Genomic DNA, 17835 nt, shown 5'->3' on the forward strand with positions numbered 1-17835 from the left:
CAATGGGCAAGAACTGAGTATGCCTCACAAGCTGTTGTTCTCAATCAGTGCAAGGCACTCAGGAGGAATTTCACAAGGCTATCTTTGTGTTCAAGGACAACCAAAAGGAAACAATGCAGCGTCAACAAGATAACAATGATGGTAAAGTTTTACTTGCTGTTGGGCGACCTTGGCCTTGACTTGGTCCATATAAGGGGACAGCTGCAGCCTTGAAGTACATTTAGCCCTCTCATCAAGTGGGCCGCCACCACAATCTGGCACCTGTGACATTCTTGTCTGTGATATTTGGCACTTTCTGTCTAGTTAATCCCACCGCATTAATAAACTTTATTTAGACTCTTGTCCATTTGGTATTGTTTATTGCTGTTCATGCCCTTGTAGAGCCAGGGTCTGGAACAGGATCACTAAACGTTACAGAGCTTATGTGACACAACTACTTCCAAACTTCTGCTGTACCCACTATTCTTCCATGAGATTCACAGAGATGCATTTCACTATTTCATTTAATTTGTATCTACTTTTTCACATTTTAAATATAGCTTTTTAAAAAATAATAATATTTTGTTTATGATAATTCATTTTGACAATTTAAATCATTTCCTTCCTCAACTAGTCTCAACAAAGATTTGAAAACTATAATATGCAGGACATTTTTAGGACAAAGTTTTTCCAAAGGTTTTTAAAGAACACACTATGTGACTTAACAAGGTTGCAAAAGAGTTGCAGCAGGTAGGCATCAGATTTGAAGACAGTCTTCTCTGGTGATGAAGAGTGGTTCCGTGAAGACTAAGAAGGTAGCTGTACCACTCTCTATTTCTGCCTCCCAACTTTGTCTCCCAAGTTTTCCCAGAGCTCTTGTCTCAGAAGATGATTTGATAATGGCATAACTTAATTATGCTGTCTATTCAACAAAAGTTTTTTGAATGCTTCAATGATAAATCTCTATTATCTAAAATTATTTTTATGAGGGACATTTTATGGTTTCTTCTTCATTTAAATTCATTTTTAAGCCAATTTAAATTGATGTTTATGAAGGCAGTTGTCTATTAGGATAATAAAAAATTAACAATCATACATAGTGTATCACATGGTTTCATAATACTAATGATAAAATTAGTAACACTATTATGCATACTTGTATTTGTATATCAACATTTGTCTATTCCCTGCTGCAAGGAAACACCAATATGAATGAGGGATAAACCCTGGCTCAGATAAGGTACTCCGGTTTCTGTAATGCAGTTCTTTTCTCTAGTTCTGATTGGCCCCTCACTTGCATGCAGATTACATCCAACAGAAGGCCAGACATAATTCACCCTCTCCCTGCTGCTCCCCAGCCAAAATGAGACAATTGCATTCCTGCTTCCTGGGATGCCACCTCCCTATTTGGGAGAGCGTCGGCCTTTATAAAGAGAGAACAGGATTTGATGCAGACAGGCCACTGCGTATTTTAAAAGGAAGTTGTGATCAGAGGTAGTTTATTTATTTTGCTTGAACTGTAACCGATTGAGTACAAGCCATTGTGTGATTAGATGCATCAAAATATGTCAGTATATCTGAAGCAAGTGCTCACACTTACTGTAGGGAGCTGTGAGTCTCTTCCTCAGTGTGAGCCCCCCAACTGTAGCTCTGCAGTCTGATGAGTTTTGTAGCTCTGAGAAATGTTTGATGTTTACTGTGTATATTCCTTGTGTCTCCACAGAGCTTCCACATTACTGATCTTCTCTTCTGGGCATTGCAAGGCGGTAAGACTCGCCGGATTCCAAAGAATTATGCTTAAACTTTCTGATATCCAACTCCAGGAGTTCATTTTATGAGTATGAATGGTATGAATGGCCTGTGGTATGAATGGTATTACAACATCTCAGACTCAGATTGTTAGCCAAAAAGGAAATATTTCCTTAAGTTAGGGTCAGCAATGTAAGATGCATTTAAACTGAAGATGGACTGAAACAGTTGAGTAATAAACATAAAGGCTGTTCATTGGAAATGTACACTGTTTTGTGTTGAAATTTAGAGCGGCACATTTGCCCGTTGCACAAAGGAAAAGAACTGCATTCTTCTCTGTTGAGATAGGTGGGGCCAGTGGGGGCTCATGCAGGAGGGGAGGAGCAATTTGCTTACCTGGATCACTTTCTCAAATATACAGCTGTATACATACAATAAATGAGTGAAAACAATAAGCTAAACATATAGTGCTTGATAATAATGTGACATGGTAGTTTTTGTATTACAATGGAGTTTTTTGCAAAATGATGATGTAAGAATTTGCTTTTAAAAGGTGAAACATGGGTGACGCTCAAATGAAGGAGTTTGGGGCTGCAGCCTCCTACTTGCGAAAATCAGACAAGGAGCGTCTGGAGGCTCAGACTCGCATCTTTGACATGAAGAAGCAGTGCTTTGTCCCTGATGTGGCAGAAGAGTTTGTCAAGGCCAGCATCCTTAGCCGGGATGGAGACAAAGTCACCGCGGAAACCGAGAAAGGGAAGGTAGGACAACTTCTGTAGCCATATTAGAAACATTATGAAACCTGACCCTTTAAAAATAATGGGAAAATTACATCTTAATTATATTCTTTAATTTAAAATAAGTGGAGGATTTCATAATCACTGAAAAAAGTTGCAATAAATGCTAGACTCCTTTGAAGTTAGTATATACTGATATGTACTGTATGTACAGACTGTGAAAAGATTGGGAAAACATAACATTTTAATTACAGTGAAATAGGCTTTTAATACTTATACATATTCAAACATAAAACATATTTATGTTTCATAGTTGTGTCATGTAACTATTCTCTTCTTTCTCAGACAGTAACTGTGAAGGAGTCTGAGGTCCACCCCCAGAACCCGCCAAAGTTCGATAAAATTGAGGACATGGCGATGTTCACCTTCCTGCATGAGCCTGCTGTGCTGTTTAACCTCAAAGAGCGTTATGCAGCCTGGATGATCTACGTGAGTTTGACTCTTTGGATCTCTCCATGACAGTTACAATGACTGGCATTAAAGACCTTCTAACAACCTCTTTCATTTACAGACCTACTCTGGGCTCTTCTGTGTGACTATCAACCCCTACAAGTGGCTGCCAGTGTACAATCAAGAGGTAGTCCTTGCTTACAGAGGAAAGAAGAGGAGTGAAGCTCCTCCTCACATCTTCTCCATCTCTGACAATGCATATCAGAACATGTTGACAGGTAACATGCTACAGTATTTAGCCTGCTTGAGTTAGACAGTGCGTTTTGGAAAAGAACAGCCCTTTTTGCCTGGGGGCAAGAGGGAGAACATTTTATTTTATATGCATCGTGGGATTAGCCCATATAACCTTTATCTAAAGTATAGTTTCAGCAGTTAAGAGTTTCTGATTAGTATGACTGCTACGCGTCACCATGGAATGTAATTTATGCCAGTATACAAAAAATGTAAAACAATTATTTGTCGTCATTTTGTCCCACATTACCATTCTTACATTATGGCTCAAAACTATGCTGCAAACTAGACTCACTTGAAAATGGGGTTCAATGTTGAACATGTTAATGTGAAACAAAACAAAAACTACAGACATGAATTTTAAGGTGAAATATTATGTACAATCTGGCAGTGCCTGACACCCACTTCTCTTTCAGACAGAGAAAACCAGTCCATTCTTATCACGTAAGTCTGCTCATCCTTTTATTTGGATTACAAATTGAATGCTTTATCTAATTTAATCCACTGTACATTATTAAGTGATTATTTGGAAACTACTTCTACTGGCAATGAGCTAGTTTCTTTCAAAACTTTTTGGATTGCATTGTTCTGTACATGTCTTAACATTTAGAGATTGTGCTTTCTCCACGTGCATGTCCTTTCCTGTCAGGAAAACTAGTCATTTGATTCATGTAGAAGAATTCGATTAACTGTATGTTCATAATATAGCTTTGGAACAAAATTAGGGTTACTCCACCAAATATTGATTGAATATTTGCTTTCTAAGTGACGTCACTGCTGGTTTTATTATTTATTTATGGACCTAAACTTGTTTAGTTTAAATTATTCAATGTATAATAACTCTGTCGATTTGTAGTAGTTTGACCAGTTATCATTTTCTGCAAATAAATGTTTTGATGATCTGTTTTTTGGAATTAAAACCAGATGTGGCTACTGTTTCATGAAAGAGTATCAAATGTTGGATTTTACACATACATATAACCATAAAGTGAAAATTTTCTGTGGTCTTTTTTCAAGAGCTATATCTCTGAATTCTGTCCTGCTAAATTTCTTTGTTGTAAACTACATATTCCTCTTTACATTTACAAATCCATGATGGTATGTGCTTATTTTCAATAATTATAATAATTTTTCTTAAATAGAAAACTTGTCATTGTATGTAAAGTTTTCTAGTCTTCAATCTACAATGTAACATGGCAATAACAGAAAAGCAAAAAATAAGGGAATACAGTGGATACCACAAACAATTTATATGGTTTACAAAAGTTGATTAAGTAAAGAAACAGGATTGATTTCTTGATTTAAAATGAAAACATGAATAAAAAATATAGTGCAACATCATGCTGTGAACTGCATGAGGCTTGTGTTATCCAATTGTCTTGCATAGTGCATAGTTTGGCATAGTGAGCTGATTAGCATGTTTTAGTCATAACCCAGAGAAACATGGACAATTCTGAAGCAGTTTTGGGTCTATATTCAAGTGCAGAGATTCCTTCCATTTATATATTTCTGTATTAACCTCAGTAAATAAATGTCTACTTCCCCCAGTGGAGAATCTGGTGCTGGGAAGACTGTGAACACCAAAAGGGTAATTCAGTACTTTGCCAGCATTGCAGCTGGAGGAACAGGGAAGAAGGATGCAGCTTCCGAGAAAAAGGTGACTTTCCAGCTGATCTACAATAAAATGTGTGTCTACTTGATTCCTGCCTTTCTTATGTGACTGAGATTGTACTTGTGATTCCTCTCAGGGCACCCTGGAGGATCAAATCATCCAGGCCAACCCAGCCCTGGAGGCCTTTGGAAATGCCAAGACCATCAGAAATGACAACTCCTCAAGATTTGTAAGTGCTTTTTTGGGCAACCTCCACAGATTAAAAGGTGTACAATCTTTGTGTATTTAAAAAAAATATATTTACTATTCTGTTTGTTTGTTTGTTTCTTAAAGGGCAAGTTCATCCGAATTCACTTTGCAGCCAGTGGAAAACTGGCTTCTGCTGATATTGAGACCTGTAAGCAGTTACATTTAAAAATTCTATAAAATGTATAGCTGTACTGTGACTTGACTAAAAAATGGTGCTCATGTCTTCCTCTGATATTTATTCTTTCAAGATCTCCTGGAAAAATCACGTGTGACTTTCCAACTTAAGGCTGAGAGAGACTATCACATATTTTACCAGATCCTGTCTCAGAAGAAACCAGAGCTGCTGGGTGAGTGGGACTGTCTTCTATACAGCGGATTCTATTTTTGTATTTTTACACAGTAGAATTTCTTGTAAATTTACAATGTATTGTGTATTCATACTTATATAATCATATTCAAAATGCTAGTCTAAATGATAATGATATCTTTGTTTCCTTTCCAATAGAAATTATGCTCGTAACCAACAACCCTTATGACTACGCCTTCATCTCCCAAGGAGAGACGACAGTAGCTTCTATTGATGATGCTGAGGAGCTGATGGCCACTGATGTTAGTGGAAAATTAATTGCATTTACATTAAGGAAAGATGATACACAAGTAGTGTTTGTAAATATACAAATGAGTGGTTTCCTAGCTGTTCATTGTGATAGACAACTTTTGACATGCCATTCATGATTCAGTCCAGACAAATGTCCATCTCTGTCTTGCAGGAAGCCTTTGATGTGCTGGGCTTCACTCAAGAAGAGAAGAACAGCATTTACAAGCTGGTTGGTGCCATCATGCACTTCGGCAACATGAAGTTCAAGTTGAAGCAGAGAGAGGAGCAGGCAGAAGCTGATGGCACTGAGGGTTAGTTTGGCTGATGCCTTATGAATTCAGGCACATCTCCATGCATATGTTAAATGCAAATCCCTATAAATATAGGAAGTGGGGCAGATTTACCTCAGCCAGTTCTGCTGCTTGGCTTTTCACATTTGTATTGGGCATCAACATATTTAATGACCTAGATAGAAAACACTTTCATACTAATTCAAGTACACATGAGTTAATTAAAGCAGGCATTGAAAGAAGACTCTCAAATAATGTAGAACACAGGTATTTGTATTGTGAAACTACTGTTAAATTTAAATAAGCTCCTGCTTTTATAAAATTTGACCCATAAAAATATGCAGGGATGTAAATGCTAATCAAATGTAAACAATGTAAACATTGCAATTCATACTGAATATGATGTTATTATTGTATCACTTACTCAGAAAATAACTATATTTTCTGTTGGAACATTAAGCTATATGAAAATTGCAACTTGTTTTCTCCTATACATTTGCGTTACAGATGCTGACAAGTCAGCCTATCTGATGGGTCTGAACTCCGCTGACCTCATAAAGGGTCTGTGTCACCCAAGAGTCAAAGTAGGGAATGAATGGGTCACCAAGGGACAAAATGTCCAACAGGTAAGCTATGGCTTCCAGAGAGTACAGCATAGACAACACGGTTCAGTTTTTGTTAAGGCAACAGCTGTGTGTTGCTTTTAATACAGGGCTGCAGTTTAAGACCCCTGGATAGTAGTGAAGCATAGTGGTTAGGGAACTGGGCTTGTAACTTCATGGTTGTACGTTTGATTCCCAAGTGTGTTACTTTCATTGTACCCTTGAACAATTACTTAACCTTAATCGACTCAGTAAAATATCTAGCGATATAAATTGATTGTATGTAAATGCAATCTGTGTAAGTAGCTCTGGATAAGAGTGTCTGCTAAATGGCTAAACATGTTAACTCTAAATGAAATTCTTGCACCCTCGTCCATTTGAGAAAAAAATTCCCTGCGGTGTGGGATTTTGTAAGGGAATTCTTGAATATGTATTAACATCCCAAATATGGCTTCATCTTTCTGTTTAGGTCTATTATTCAGTTGGTGCTCTGTCAAAGTCAGTGTATGAGAAGATGTTCCTCTGGATGGTGGTGAGAATCAATCAATCTCTGGACACCAAGCAACCTCGCCAGTACTTCATTGGTGTTTTGGACATCGCAGGATTTGAGATCTTTGATGTAGGTATCAGGACCCAGTATACAACAGTTTATAACTAGGTGCAGATTTGTTACAACTCACTTGTTGAAGTATATATTAAGTGCCAATGAAAATAATAAAAAAAAGCATTAATCTGCATTCGTCTGACTGCTTGAAATAACACTTGACCACTGACCCTTTGATTCTCTTGTAGTTCAACACCTTTGAACAACTGTGCATTAACTTCACCAATGAGAAGTTGCAGCAGTTCTTCAACCACCACATGTTTGTGCTGGAACAAGAGGAGTATAAGAAAGAGGGGATTGAATGGGAGTTTATTGACTTCGGCATGGACTTGCAGGCTTGCATTGACCTCATTGAAAAGGTGGGTCAGCAAAGGCGACATTTGTCAAATCATCCTGTGTGCAAGGCTATAGGCTGATGTAGCTAGATAATAGTTTTATAGGTTACATGTTTTACAATTCACAGCCAAGGGGCTACGTGTTCAGCTTTACGCAACCTTATAGCTTTCACATACTGTCAATTTGAATCCAGTTATTTCCGTTTTTCAGCCCATGGGTATCATGTCCATCCTTGAAGAGGAGTGCATGTTCCCTAAGGCCAGTGATGCCACCTTCAAAGCTAAGCTGTATGACAACCATCTGGGGAAGTCCAACAACTTCCAGAAGCCCAGGATGATCAAGGGGAAACCAGAGGCCCATTTCTCCCTGATTCACTATGCTGGCACTGTTGACTACAACATTGTAAACTGGCTTGTGAAGAACAAGGACCCCCTGAATGAGACTGTCGTTGGGCTGTACCAAAAGTCTACAATGAAGTTACTGTCCATCCTCTTTGCAAACTATGCTAGTGCTGATGCAGGTATTCTTTTATAATTTATTCCAAAATAAGACTGAACACACATTTTACAAGAACAAAGAACAAAATGTGGTTTCTCTCATTAAAAAAAATATATTATTATTTTTTATTAAATCAGTATTTGGGAATATTAATGTAAATTGAACCCTGGGATAGCTGTTTATATGTGCACATATTGCAGCGGCGGATCATGGCAAGGGCAAGGGAACAAAAAAGAAGGGATCCTCTTTCCAGACAGTGTCAGCTCTCCACAGGGTGAGTCTAGAGTGGGGGTGAAACTTTTTGTTCTATTGTTTTAATGTATTTCTCTAAATATTCATGACTGTGATTGTGATATAAGTTGTGAAGATAAAATTGGACATTTTCCCTCCACAGGAAAATCTGAATAAGCTGATGACCAACTTAAGATCTACTCACCCTCACTTTGTGCGCTGCATCATCCCCAATGAGACCAAGACTCCTGGGTCCATGGAGAACCCTCTGGTCATGCACCAGCTGCGCTGTAACGGTGTGCTGGAAGGCATCCGGATCTGCAGAAAGGGCTTCCCCAACAGGATCCTGTATGGAGACTTCAAACAGAGGTAGAAAGGATTTCCTTTGATAGGTGTCAATTAAATTTATGTAATTTCTCCAGATTTCCTGTAATGTTGGATCTCTCTATAGATATCGGATTCTGAACCCTGCTGCAATCCCTGAGGGACAGTTCATTGACAGCAGGAAGGGTGCCGAAAAACTCCTGGGGTCTCTGGACATTGACCACACCCAGTATAGATTTGGACACACTAAGGTACACAAGTTTAAACAAACAAAGTATGGTATATTGCTGAAAATATTGTCACTGACTGCATTCACAATATCAAAGGCTGTAGCAACATCTTATTTGTGAAACTATTTGCAGATGAAATAAAAATACTTCTGAAGTAAACTAATTAATTTCCCTCATGATGTAATTCTGCCCTCTCACATTCTCTAGGTGTTCTTCAAAGCTGGTCTGCTGGGCACACTGGAGGAGATGAGAGATGACCGTCTGGCTCTCATTATCACTGGAATCCAGTCCAGGTCTCGTGGTGTTCTCTCAAGAATTGAGTTCCAGAAGATTGTGGAGCGCAGGTGAGAAGAACACTGACAGTAAAATTTTTGATTGCATTTTTGGCAATGATGATTGGTTATCTGAGTTGTCTATTTGGTGATTCATAGGGATGCCTTGCTTGTGATCCAATGGAATGTGCGAGCCTTCATGGGTGTGAAGAATTGGCCCTGGATGAAACTTTATTTCAAGATAAAACCATTATTGAGGTCTGCTGAAGCTGAAAAAGAGATGGCCAACATGAAGGAGGAGTTCCTGAAGCTGAAAGAAGCTTATGCTAAATCTGAGGCTCGCAGGAAGGAGCTGGAAGAGAAGATGGTCTCTCTTCTCCAAGAGAAAAATGACCTGCAGCTCCAAGTCCAGGCTGTGAGTTCAGAGTTTAATGTCTAAAAGATATTATGTGTACATTCAAAATTATAATTAGTTCATGTTTTAATAACAACTGGGTGACGGGACAACTTAACACCTCCACAGGAACAAGATAATCTCTGTGATGCTGAGGAGCGATGTGAAGGGCTGATCAAGAATAAGATCCAGGTTGAGGCCAAAGTCAAAGAGCTGACAGAAAGACTGGATGATGAGGAGGAGATGAACTCAGAGCTGACTGCTAAGAAGAGGAAGCTGGAGGATGAGTGTTCTGAGCTCAAGAAGGACATTGATGATCTGGAGCTTACTCTGGCTAAAGTGGAGAAAGAGAAACATGCCACTGAAAACAAGGTCTGCACTTTTACATCTTTCAAACTAATAAACCACAGGTTTGGGTGACAGTCTGTTCACTCTTTGGTTTGTGTTTATAGGTGAAGAACATGACTGAGGAAATGGCAGCTCTAGATGAAATCATTGCCAAACTTACTAAGGAGAAGAAGGCTCTCCAAGAGGCTCACCAGCAAACCCTGGATGACCTGCAGAGTGAGGAGGACAAAGTCAACACGCTGACCAAAGCTAAGGCTAAACTGGAGCAGCAAGTTGATGATGTGAGCATCTTCATTTTCATAGAGTAAAATAAACAAGGAGGTAGAATGAAACTGACCTTCATTATTTTCTCAACCTCTCCCTGTACAGCTAGAGGGGTCCCTGGAACAGGAGAAAAAGATAAGAATGGATCTTGAGAGAGTCAAGAGGAAGCTGGAGGGTGACTTAAAGTTAACTCAGGAGAGTTTAATGGACCTGGAGAATGACAAGCAGCAGCTAGAAGAGAGACTGAAGAAGTAAATGGATGTGTTCTTTTGGTGACAATCATATGCTTAGTTGATGTTTCAGTACTTAAGCCCAATTAACCCCAAATTATTTTGTATACAGAAAGGACTTTGAGATGAGCCAGCTCACTAGCAGAATAGAAGACGAACAGGCCCTGTCTACTCAGCTCCAGAAGAAACTGAAGGAGCTGCAGGTAAAGGAGTTGAAAATACTACTAAATCTATTGCTGAGGTATTTCCCTGACTTCATTTAAAAGCTTACATTTCTCCTTGCACTAGGCTCGCATTGAAGAACTGGAGGAGGAGCTGGAGGCTGAGAGAGCTGCCCGTGCAAAGGTGGAGAAACAGAGGGCAGACTTGTCCAGAGAGCTGGAGGAGATCAGCGAGAGGCTGGAGGAGGCCGGTGGGGCCACAGTTGCCCAGATTGAGATGAACAAGAAGAGGGAGGCAGAATTCCAGAAGATGCGCAGAGACCTTGAAGAGGCCACTCTGCAGCATGAGTCCACAGCTGCCACACTGAGGAAGAAACATGCTGACAGCGTGGCTGACCTGGGGGAGCAGATTGACAACCTGCAGAGAGTGAAGCAGAAGCTGGAGAAGGAGAAGAGTGAGCTCAGACTGGAGCTAGATGACGTGGTCTCCAACATGGAGCAGATCATCAAGGTCAAAGTAAGGACTCAAAAAGCCTTCCTTTTTATATATTTGTTTATCGGAATCCTTAAACTCCTATTATATTCCCAAGTTTAGCAGACCTAAGTTCTTTCATAACTCTTTAAGACAAACTTGGAGAAGATGTGCAGAACTCTAGAAGACCAGATGACTGACTACAGAACAAAATATGAAGAAGGTCAGCGCACAATCAACGACTTCAATTTGCAGAGAGCAAAGCTGCAAACTGAGAATGGTATGTATGTACATCATTAGGCATAAATTTAGCAATAGCATGTTTTAAGAAAGAATAATATGTATAACAACTGCTAATAATATTACCACACCAGGTGAGCTGACCAGGCAAATGGAGGAAAAAGACTCTCTGGTCTCTCAGTTGACTAGAGCCAAGCAGTCCTACACACAGCAAATTGAAGACCTCAAAAGACAACTGGAGGAGGAAGTCAAGGTAAACTATTCACAGCAGTACAGAAACCTAATTTTTTATTTGTTGTACCAATAAAATATTATTTTAAACATAGCCTTTAAATGATGTTTTGCATGCTGTGCTCTTTGCTTATCCTGCAGGCAAAGAATGCCCTGGCCCATGCGGTTCAGTCTTCTCGCCATGATTGTGACCTGCTGAGAGAGCAGTATGAGGAGGAACTGGAGGCAAAGGCTGAGCTGCAGCGCAGTCTCTCCAAGGCCAACTCTGAGGTGGCTCAGTGGAGAACCAAGTATGAAACTGATGCCATCCAGAGGACTGAGGAACTGGAGGAAGCAAAGTAAGGAATGAGAGCAGCATGTTTTCAAGCAGGAAATTCAGTGTGATGAAGGAAACCAGTCTTATCAGCCTTATTCATCCCCCTTTACTGTATCCAGGAAGAAACTGGCTCAGCGGCTGCAGGATGCAGAAGAGGCTGTGGAAGCCGTGAATGCTAAATGTTCCTCCCTGGAGAAGACCAAACACAGGCTGCAGAATGAGATCGAAGATCTCATGGTGGATGTGGAGAGATCTAATGCAGCTGCTGCCGCTCTGGACAAGAAGCAAAGGAACTTTGACAAGGTTCTGGAGAACTGAGATTGCCAAAAGATTTCTTCATTGATAGAAGTGTTTTGAGACATTGTTCTGAATCAGTTTCCTATGTGATCCAAACAGGTCCTGGCTGAGTGGAAGCAGAAATATGAAGAATCTCAAAGTGAGTTGGAGAGCTCCCAGAAGGAGGCCAGATCTCTCAGTACTGAGCTCTTCAAGCTGAAAAACTCCTATGAGGAGTCATTGGACCATCTGGAGACGATGAAGAGGGAGAATAAGAACCTTCAAGGTTAGTTTTTAGAAGTAATCATTATCTGCAGAAATTCTTTTGGTCTACCCAATTAAGCCACTCTAGTAACTATTATCAAATGGTTTTTTCGTAACTAGAGGAAATTTCTGATCTCACTGAGCAACTTGGTGAGGGAGGAAAGAGTATCCATGAGCTGGAGAAAATAAGGAAACAGCTGGAACAAGAGAAGAGTGAGATCCAATCTGCTCTGGAGGAAGCAGAGGTAAATTGTTTCTCTATAAGTTTTATGGATTCAGTTGATTTTGTGATTTTTTTGTTTATTCATGCTTTTATTTTTGAAAAATATATTTTTGACATATTTTAATCTTTCAACTGGCAGGCTACCCTGGAACACGAGGAGGGCAAAATCCTGAGAGCCCAGTTGGAGTTTAATCAGGTGAAAGCTGATATTGAACGCAAACTGACTGAGAAGGATGAGGAGATGGAGCAGGCTAAGAGAAACCAGCAAAGAGTGGTGGACACCCTGCAGACCTCCCTGGAGGCTGAGACTCGCAGCAGGAACGAGGCTCTCAGGCTGAAGAAGAAGATGGAAGGTGACCTTAATGAGATGGAGATACAGCTCAGTCAGGCCAACAGGCAGGCAGCGGAGGCCCAGAAGCAGCTCAAGGGTCTCCACTCTCACCTGAAGGTATTTTAATACCAGTTTTTGCATGCAAAGTTGTGAGTTTTTGCCAATGTGCCAGGGATAATTAATGAAATTAATTAGATCATTATGACCAGATACTGTGTAGAAATGTTTACATTTGTGATTTGGTCATTGCATGATGGCTTTATATTGATTAATTTCATGTAAAACTCAATTACAAATTTCCTCCTGAACAGGATGCTCAGCTCCATTTGGATGAATCTCTTCGTGCCAATGATGACCTGAAGGAGAACATTGCCATCGTTGAGAGACGCAACAATCTGCTACAGGCAGAGCTGGAGGAACTGAGATCAATGGTGGAGCAGACAGAGAGAGGCCGTAAGCTGGCTGAGCAGGAACTGCTGGATGTCAGCGAGAGAGTACAGCTTCTGCACTCTCAGGTAAGATTGAAAATTATGGCATCCATTTAATAGTTTCACACTATACAAACTGGTGATATTGAAGCTGTGCTGTCCAAATCTGGTCGTAGAATACCAGCCTGCTCAACCAGAAGAAGAAGCTGGAGGGTGACACAGCACAGCTTCAGACCGAAGTGGAGGAAGCTGTGCAGGAATGCAGGAACGCTGAGGAAAAAGCCAAAAAGGCCATTACCGATGCAGCCATGATGGCAGAGGAGCTGAAGAAAGAGCAAGACACCAGTGCTCACCTTGAGCGCATGAAGAAGAACATGGAGCAGACCATCAAGGACCTGCAGCACCGTCTGGATGAAGCTGAGCAAATTGCCATGAAAGGAGGCAAGAAGCAAATTCAGAAGCTAGAAGCTCGTGTGAGTGTCTACTTTCCCCAATCCTTATAAGTCCTTATGAAAATGACATAATAGGCAATGTTTTTTTTGGTTGAAGTGAATTCTTATTCACTTTGTGACTTATATAGGTGAAAGAGCTGGAAAATGAGGTGGAAATGGAGCAAAGGAAGAGTACTGATGCTCTGAAAGGAATCCGCAAATATGAGAGACGCATCAAAGAGCTCACCTACCAGGTACCGTTCCTTTCAGTCATGTCCTATATTATAAAATATACAACTGCTTTATAGATGTTTATAACCACATTGTCTATTTGTGTATTATGAATGGTCTTTTTTCTTTGCAGACTGAAGAGGATCGTAAGAATTTGGCTCGTCTGCAGGACCTGGTGGACAAGCTGCAACTGAAGGTCAAGTCCTACAAGAGAACTGCAGAGGAGGCTGTAAGTGCCAACATCCCTTCGGTATACTGATTCATATATTTCACAGCAGTGTCTCCCAGCCAGGCTTTCATCATGTGCTGTGTGTGCTCTCTGTGTCTCAGGAGGAACAGGCTAACAGCAATCTGACCAAGTTCCGCAAGCTGCAGCACGAGCTGGATGAGGCAGAGGAGCGAGCCGACATCGCAGAGTCTCAGGTCAACAAGCTGCGTGCCAAGAGCCGTGATGCAGGTTCCAAGGTTGGTGCCTTCATGTCTTCCTTACACTAGAGTATGCAATCTCATACGTTCTGTCTTCATTTGCTCATGAGTTGCTACATAACAGCAGAGAGTATGACAAGTATGAGCTCACACCACTGATTCTGTTCCAGTAGTCAGTGTGTGTCAATTAAATTTTGGCAGTCATCAGCATATACTACAATATTTTTGCAGCAAAAAAGTGAAGGTTAAAGTATGTTCACATATTGCTGCAGGGCAGTTTCCTCCTCTGTCATTATAGTTGTATCTTATAATGTTAACTAGCATGCTTTGGTACAGAACTCCCACTAATATAATTGATTTATTTGCACCTATGAATACTATTATATGTAGAAATGAAAAACTGATGTGGATGGAATTTCTTCTGCATCTCACTAGCCAGCAGAACTGTGTTAGGGAAAAAAAGTGTCTGATTCTAAATAAAAAGATGAAATTTCTAGTTTTTTTAGAGTAAAGAGTAAGGGGCACAGTAAATGTCACTTCATATTAGAAGCAAAAAAAAAACAAGGTGCCCCAAAAAATAAACAGCACTTTACATTAATTTTGCCTAAATATAGTGAGAAAAGCTGTTCGGTTTCATGAATGAAACCTATTGCCCAAGAGATCACTATGTGATATTAGTGATATACACAAAACCAGTGACACAAAACCAATAAATGGTTCTAATTTTCAGCGGCACATTACTCATTTGAAAACACACAGTTCTTTCCTTTTCATCACAAAATGATATGAGTGGAATGGTTAATCAGTTTTTCTTTCAAAAGTTCAGTCAGCAATAGTGATACTTTTCCCCTATATTTAGAGTAGTTTAGAAGCACAACTACCACTGTGGTCAAAATAAGATTATTTAGTTATATGATTGAGTTGAGCGGACTGTGTCACCATGTAGCTGCTACATTTAGCACAAAATTATCATTCCTAAAAACTGATGTAATATTATCGTTTCACTGTACAGTCCTCTGTAACTACTGTATTTAATGCAAAGTTATTTTAAAATAACAAGCACAGTTAACAAACACATGGTTTTTTTTAACTGATACTGTTTCTAAAATGTTTGAAATTGCTGAATGACGTGTTCATTCCATTCACTTTACCAAATACATATCACATAGTGAACTTCTAAGAATATCACCTAAAAACTTTTTTCCCAAGTGGGTTTCAGGGTATAAATACATGTTATTGAATCTGTTCCTATAATTGAAAAAAAGCATTAACAAAACATTTTATAGGTAGCTAAATAAGATTGAAATTATTGATACTTTGAAACTGTGGAGGTTCCTGACTTTACAATTCACACCATAATATCTATTATGAGTTACTTAAGTATGTCTGTTAGCAGTTTGGCAATGGCAAGAAACATATCTACATCACCAGATCTTTGGGTTTGATGTAACCTATAAATTAGCTTTAGAAGAAAGCCGATATAAGACAGGCGTTTGTCAGAGGTACACATCACAGAGATTGTTGACAAAAACCCATTTGCATTGATTCCACATAATTTCATTAATCGTGTGTAGGATTCATTGCTTTTTACCACATCAAGAATTTTTAGGTAAAAGTACAAAAATGTATCGTGAAAAACAACATAGCTCCTACATTTCTTCGTGGAGTTTATGCCTATTATTTGTATGTTTTTGCATTGTGCACCTTGTACATAACTATAAAATTATTATTTTTTTCATTTTGAGAAACAACAATGTTCTTATACTACCCACTACAGAAAGATTTTGTATTGGCTTTTTGGAGACTGTTGCTTGTGTAAATAATGCGGGGGTTTACAATTTATTTAACCAATCAGCAGTTAATCCAGTTAGTGGACTGCCAATCAGAGGTGAATTTTGAAGTGACTATCTATTACAGAAGAGACACATGCACCAGAGCTCTCATGTTTAAAAATGACATATTTTACATCAAAATGAAATGTTAATATTTTCCTGTTTCTAAATTTGACTCATCCCATGACTGCACAAAATGTTTGCTCATGGTTTTTTTTTTTTTCAGAAAGTGGCTCCATCCACAGTATTTTTGTACAGTAGACACAAAGGCAGTGCCAGAATGTCGCATAAAGCTTATTAATTGTAACTCCTGCAGCTTTTATTTACCTTCAGTGCATACAACACATTAATCCATGTTTCATCTTCTCTGTCTGTCCATCTTTCCTCTTTCTATTCACAGAAAGGGCATGATGAAGAGTGAAGCTCTCAGATGGACCTTTCTGAAACCTCTTGTCTGCTGTGTTCTAGTTTGTCCTCTTTCCCTTCCTTTAATTCTGTAGAATAAAATTAATTTGCAATTGAACACTCCCGTGCTGTCTGTTCTAATTTAAGTGTGGCATCACTCTTTCCCTCTTTGTACAAACATACAGTCCAGTTGTTGATTTAGAAGAGGCAGAAATCTTACCTTTAAACTGTTTGTTGGTCTCAAAATCTTCTTGTTTATTTTTGCTGGATTAACAAGTGTGCCAACTGTTTGAATAATCCATCCGCAAGTAATCCCAGTTAATGCTTTGCATTAACTGTGTCCCACATTACAGCATTATCTCCTCTTTCATGTCACAATAGAGAATGTATGGCATTGTAAGATATTTAATATAGTACAACAAGTTAAATTATTACAAAAATAGATTATTAGAAATACATCTGATGAGCGAATCTAGGATTGCTTATCACATGTAGACTTCTATCTTGATCCTCTAGCACTTTCATATTACACTTGTATCTTCATCCAGCACTTAAATTGCACTAGTATCATAGCTTGTTTTCATGCCTCATGCTGGTTTGACTTGTCATAACTTTCTGACCTAGCCTATGCTTACTGTGTGAACTGGACTTGATGTTCATGGCTATCAAATGAACAGACTTTACAGGCATTTCCCTTCATACAGTCACAGGGAACAAACAGTAGCATAAACCCAAAGTTCAATTATTCTGTATTTACAATAATGCTGTATAGTTTTGAAATGTAAAGTAAAATAATCTGAAATCAATTTGAAAATGAAGCTGCTATTAATTATCTGGACATAGTGGTAGATTGTTCAGCAAGTAACAATCAAGTGGTTGATAGCTGAACAAACCTTAAAACTGTCATCACAGGTTCACTGTGATGACAGTTTTAGGGTTTGGTTTCTGACTCCAGTGTCACCGGCTGGTAGAGACCACATTGTATAATAAATTCAGTTCTTACTGTAAAATCCAGTAAACATAGTTAGAATATTTCAGGTTACTAGAGAAGATTCCCTGTCAGTCTGGTTTTCTGCTAATATTTACATTTCAAGGAAATAAATGGAAAGAATAAATATTCATTTTCAGAAAAAAAAATGGACTGGTCATAAACTCCACAAAAAATGTCATTGAGAGTTTGTAATAAAGCATATTAACAATCTAGCCCTTTTCCCACCAATTTAATGTCCATTAGCTGAAAACAGATTTCAGCTAATCATTTTGTCAATTTTTGGTTTCAA

At 39.1% G+C, this 17835-nt stretch overlaps 1 protein-coding gene across 1 annotated transcript; it reads left to right on the top strand.

Moving 5' to 3' along the window:
* Window positions 1–1407: 1407 nt before the first annotated feature.
* On the top strand, window positions 1408–16673 carry LOC118224814 (myosin-7-like). Its single transcript, XM_035412548.1, has 39 exons — window positions 1408–1473; window positions 1703–1745; window positions 2282–2489; window positions 2811–2954; window positions 3037–3193; window positions 3623–3650; window positions 4755–4863; window positions 4955–5047; window positions 5152–5215; window positions 5316–5414; window positions 5573–5676; window positions 5838–5976; window positions 6463–6581; window positions 7027–7176; window positions 7350–7520; window positions 7708–8017; window positions 8196–8269; window positions 8390–8595; window positions 8678–8801; window positions 8988–9124; window positions 9212–9467; window positions 9576–9818; window positions 9899–10075; window positions 10164–10309; window positions 10401–10491; window positions 10577–10966; window positions 11075–11201; window positions 11296–11414; window positions 11534–11730; window positions 11828–12011; window positions 12105–12270; window positions 12369–12493; window positions 12611–12919; window positions 13114–13317; window positions 13407–13703; window positions 13811–13915; window positions 14026–14121; window positions 14223–14357; window positions 16551–16673. The coding sequence occupies exons 3-39, from the start codon at window positions 2289–2291 to the stop codon at window positions 16569–16571; spliced, it is 5817 nt and encodes a 1938-aa protein (XP_035268439.1). The 5' UTR covers window positions 1408–1473; window positions 1703–1745; window positions 2282–2288; the 3' UTR covers window positions 16572–16673.
* The last annotated feature ends 1162 nt before the right edge of the window (window positions 16674–17835 follow it).

Source organism: Anguilla anguilla, chromosome 4, assembly GCF_013347855.1.
Source record: "Anguilla anguilla isolate fAngAng1 chromosome 4, fAngAng1.pri, whole genome shotgun sequence".
In the NCBI taxonomy this organism is placed as follows: domain Eukaryota; kingdom Metazoa; phylum Chordata; class Actinopteri; order Anguilliformes; family Anguillidae; genus Anguilla; species Anguilla anguilla.

Bases quoted from the DNA above. Each gene is read 5' to 3' on its own strand.
- LOC118224814 (XM_035412548.1), top strand. From the start codon at position 2,289: ATGGGTGACGCTCAAATGAAGGAGTTTGGGGCTGCAGCCTCCTACTTG. The intron at 5,977-6,462 runs GTTAGTTTGGCT...TTTGCGTTACAG, and splicing joins AGAAGCTGATGGCACTGAGG to ATGCTGACAAGTCAGCCTAT. The intron at 7,521-7,707 runs GTGGGTCAGCAA...TCCGTTTTTCAG, and splicing joins GCATTGACCTCATTGAAAAG to CCCATGGGTATCATGTCCAT.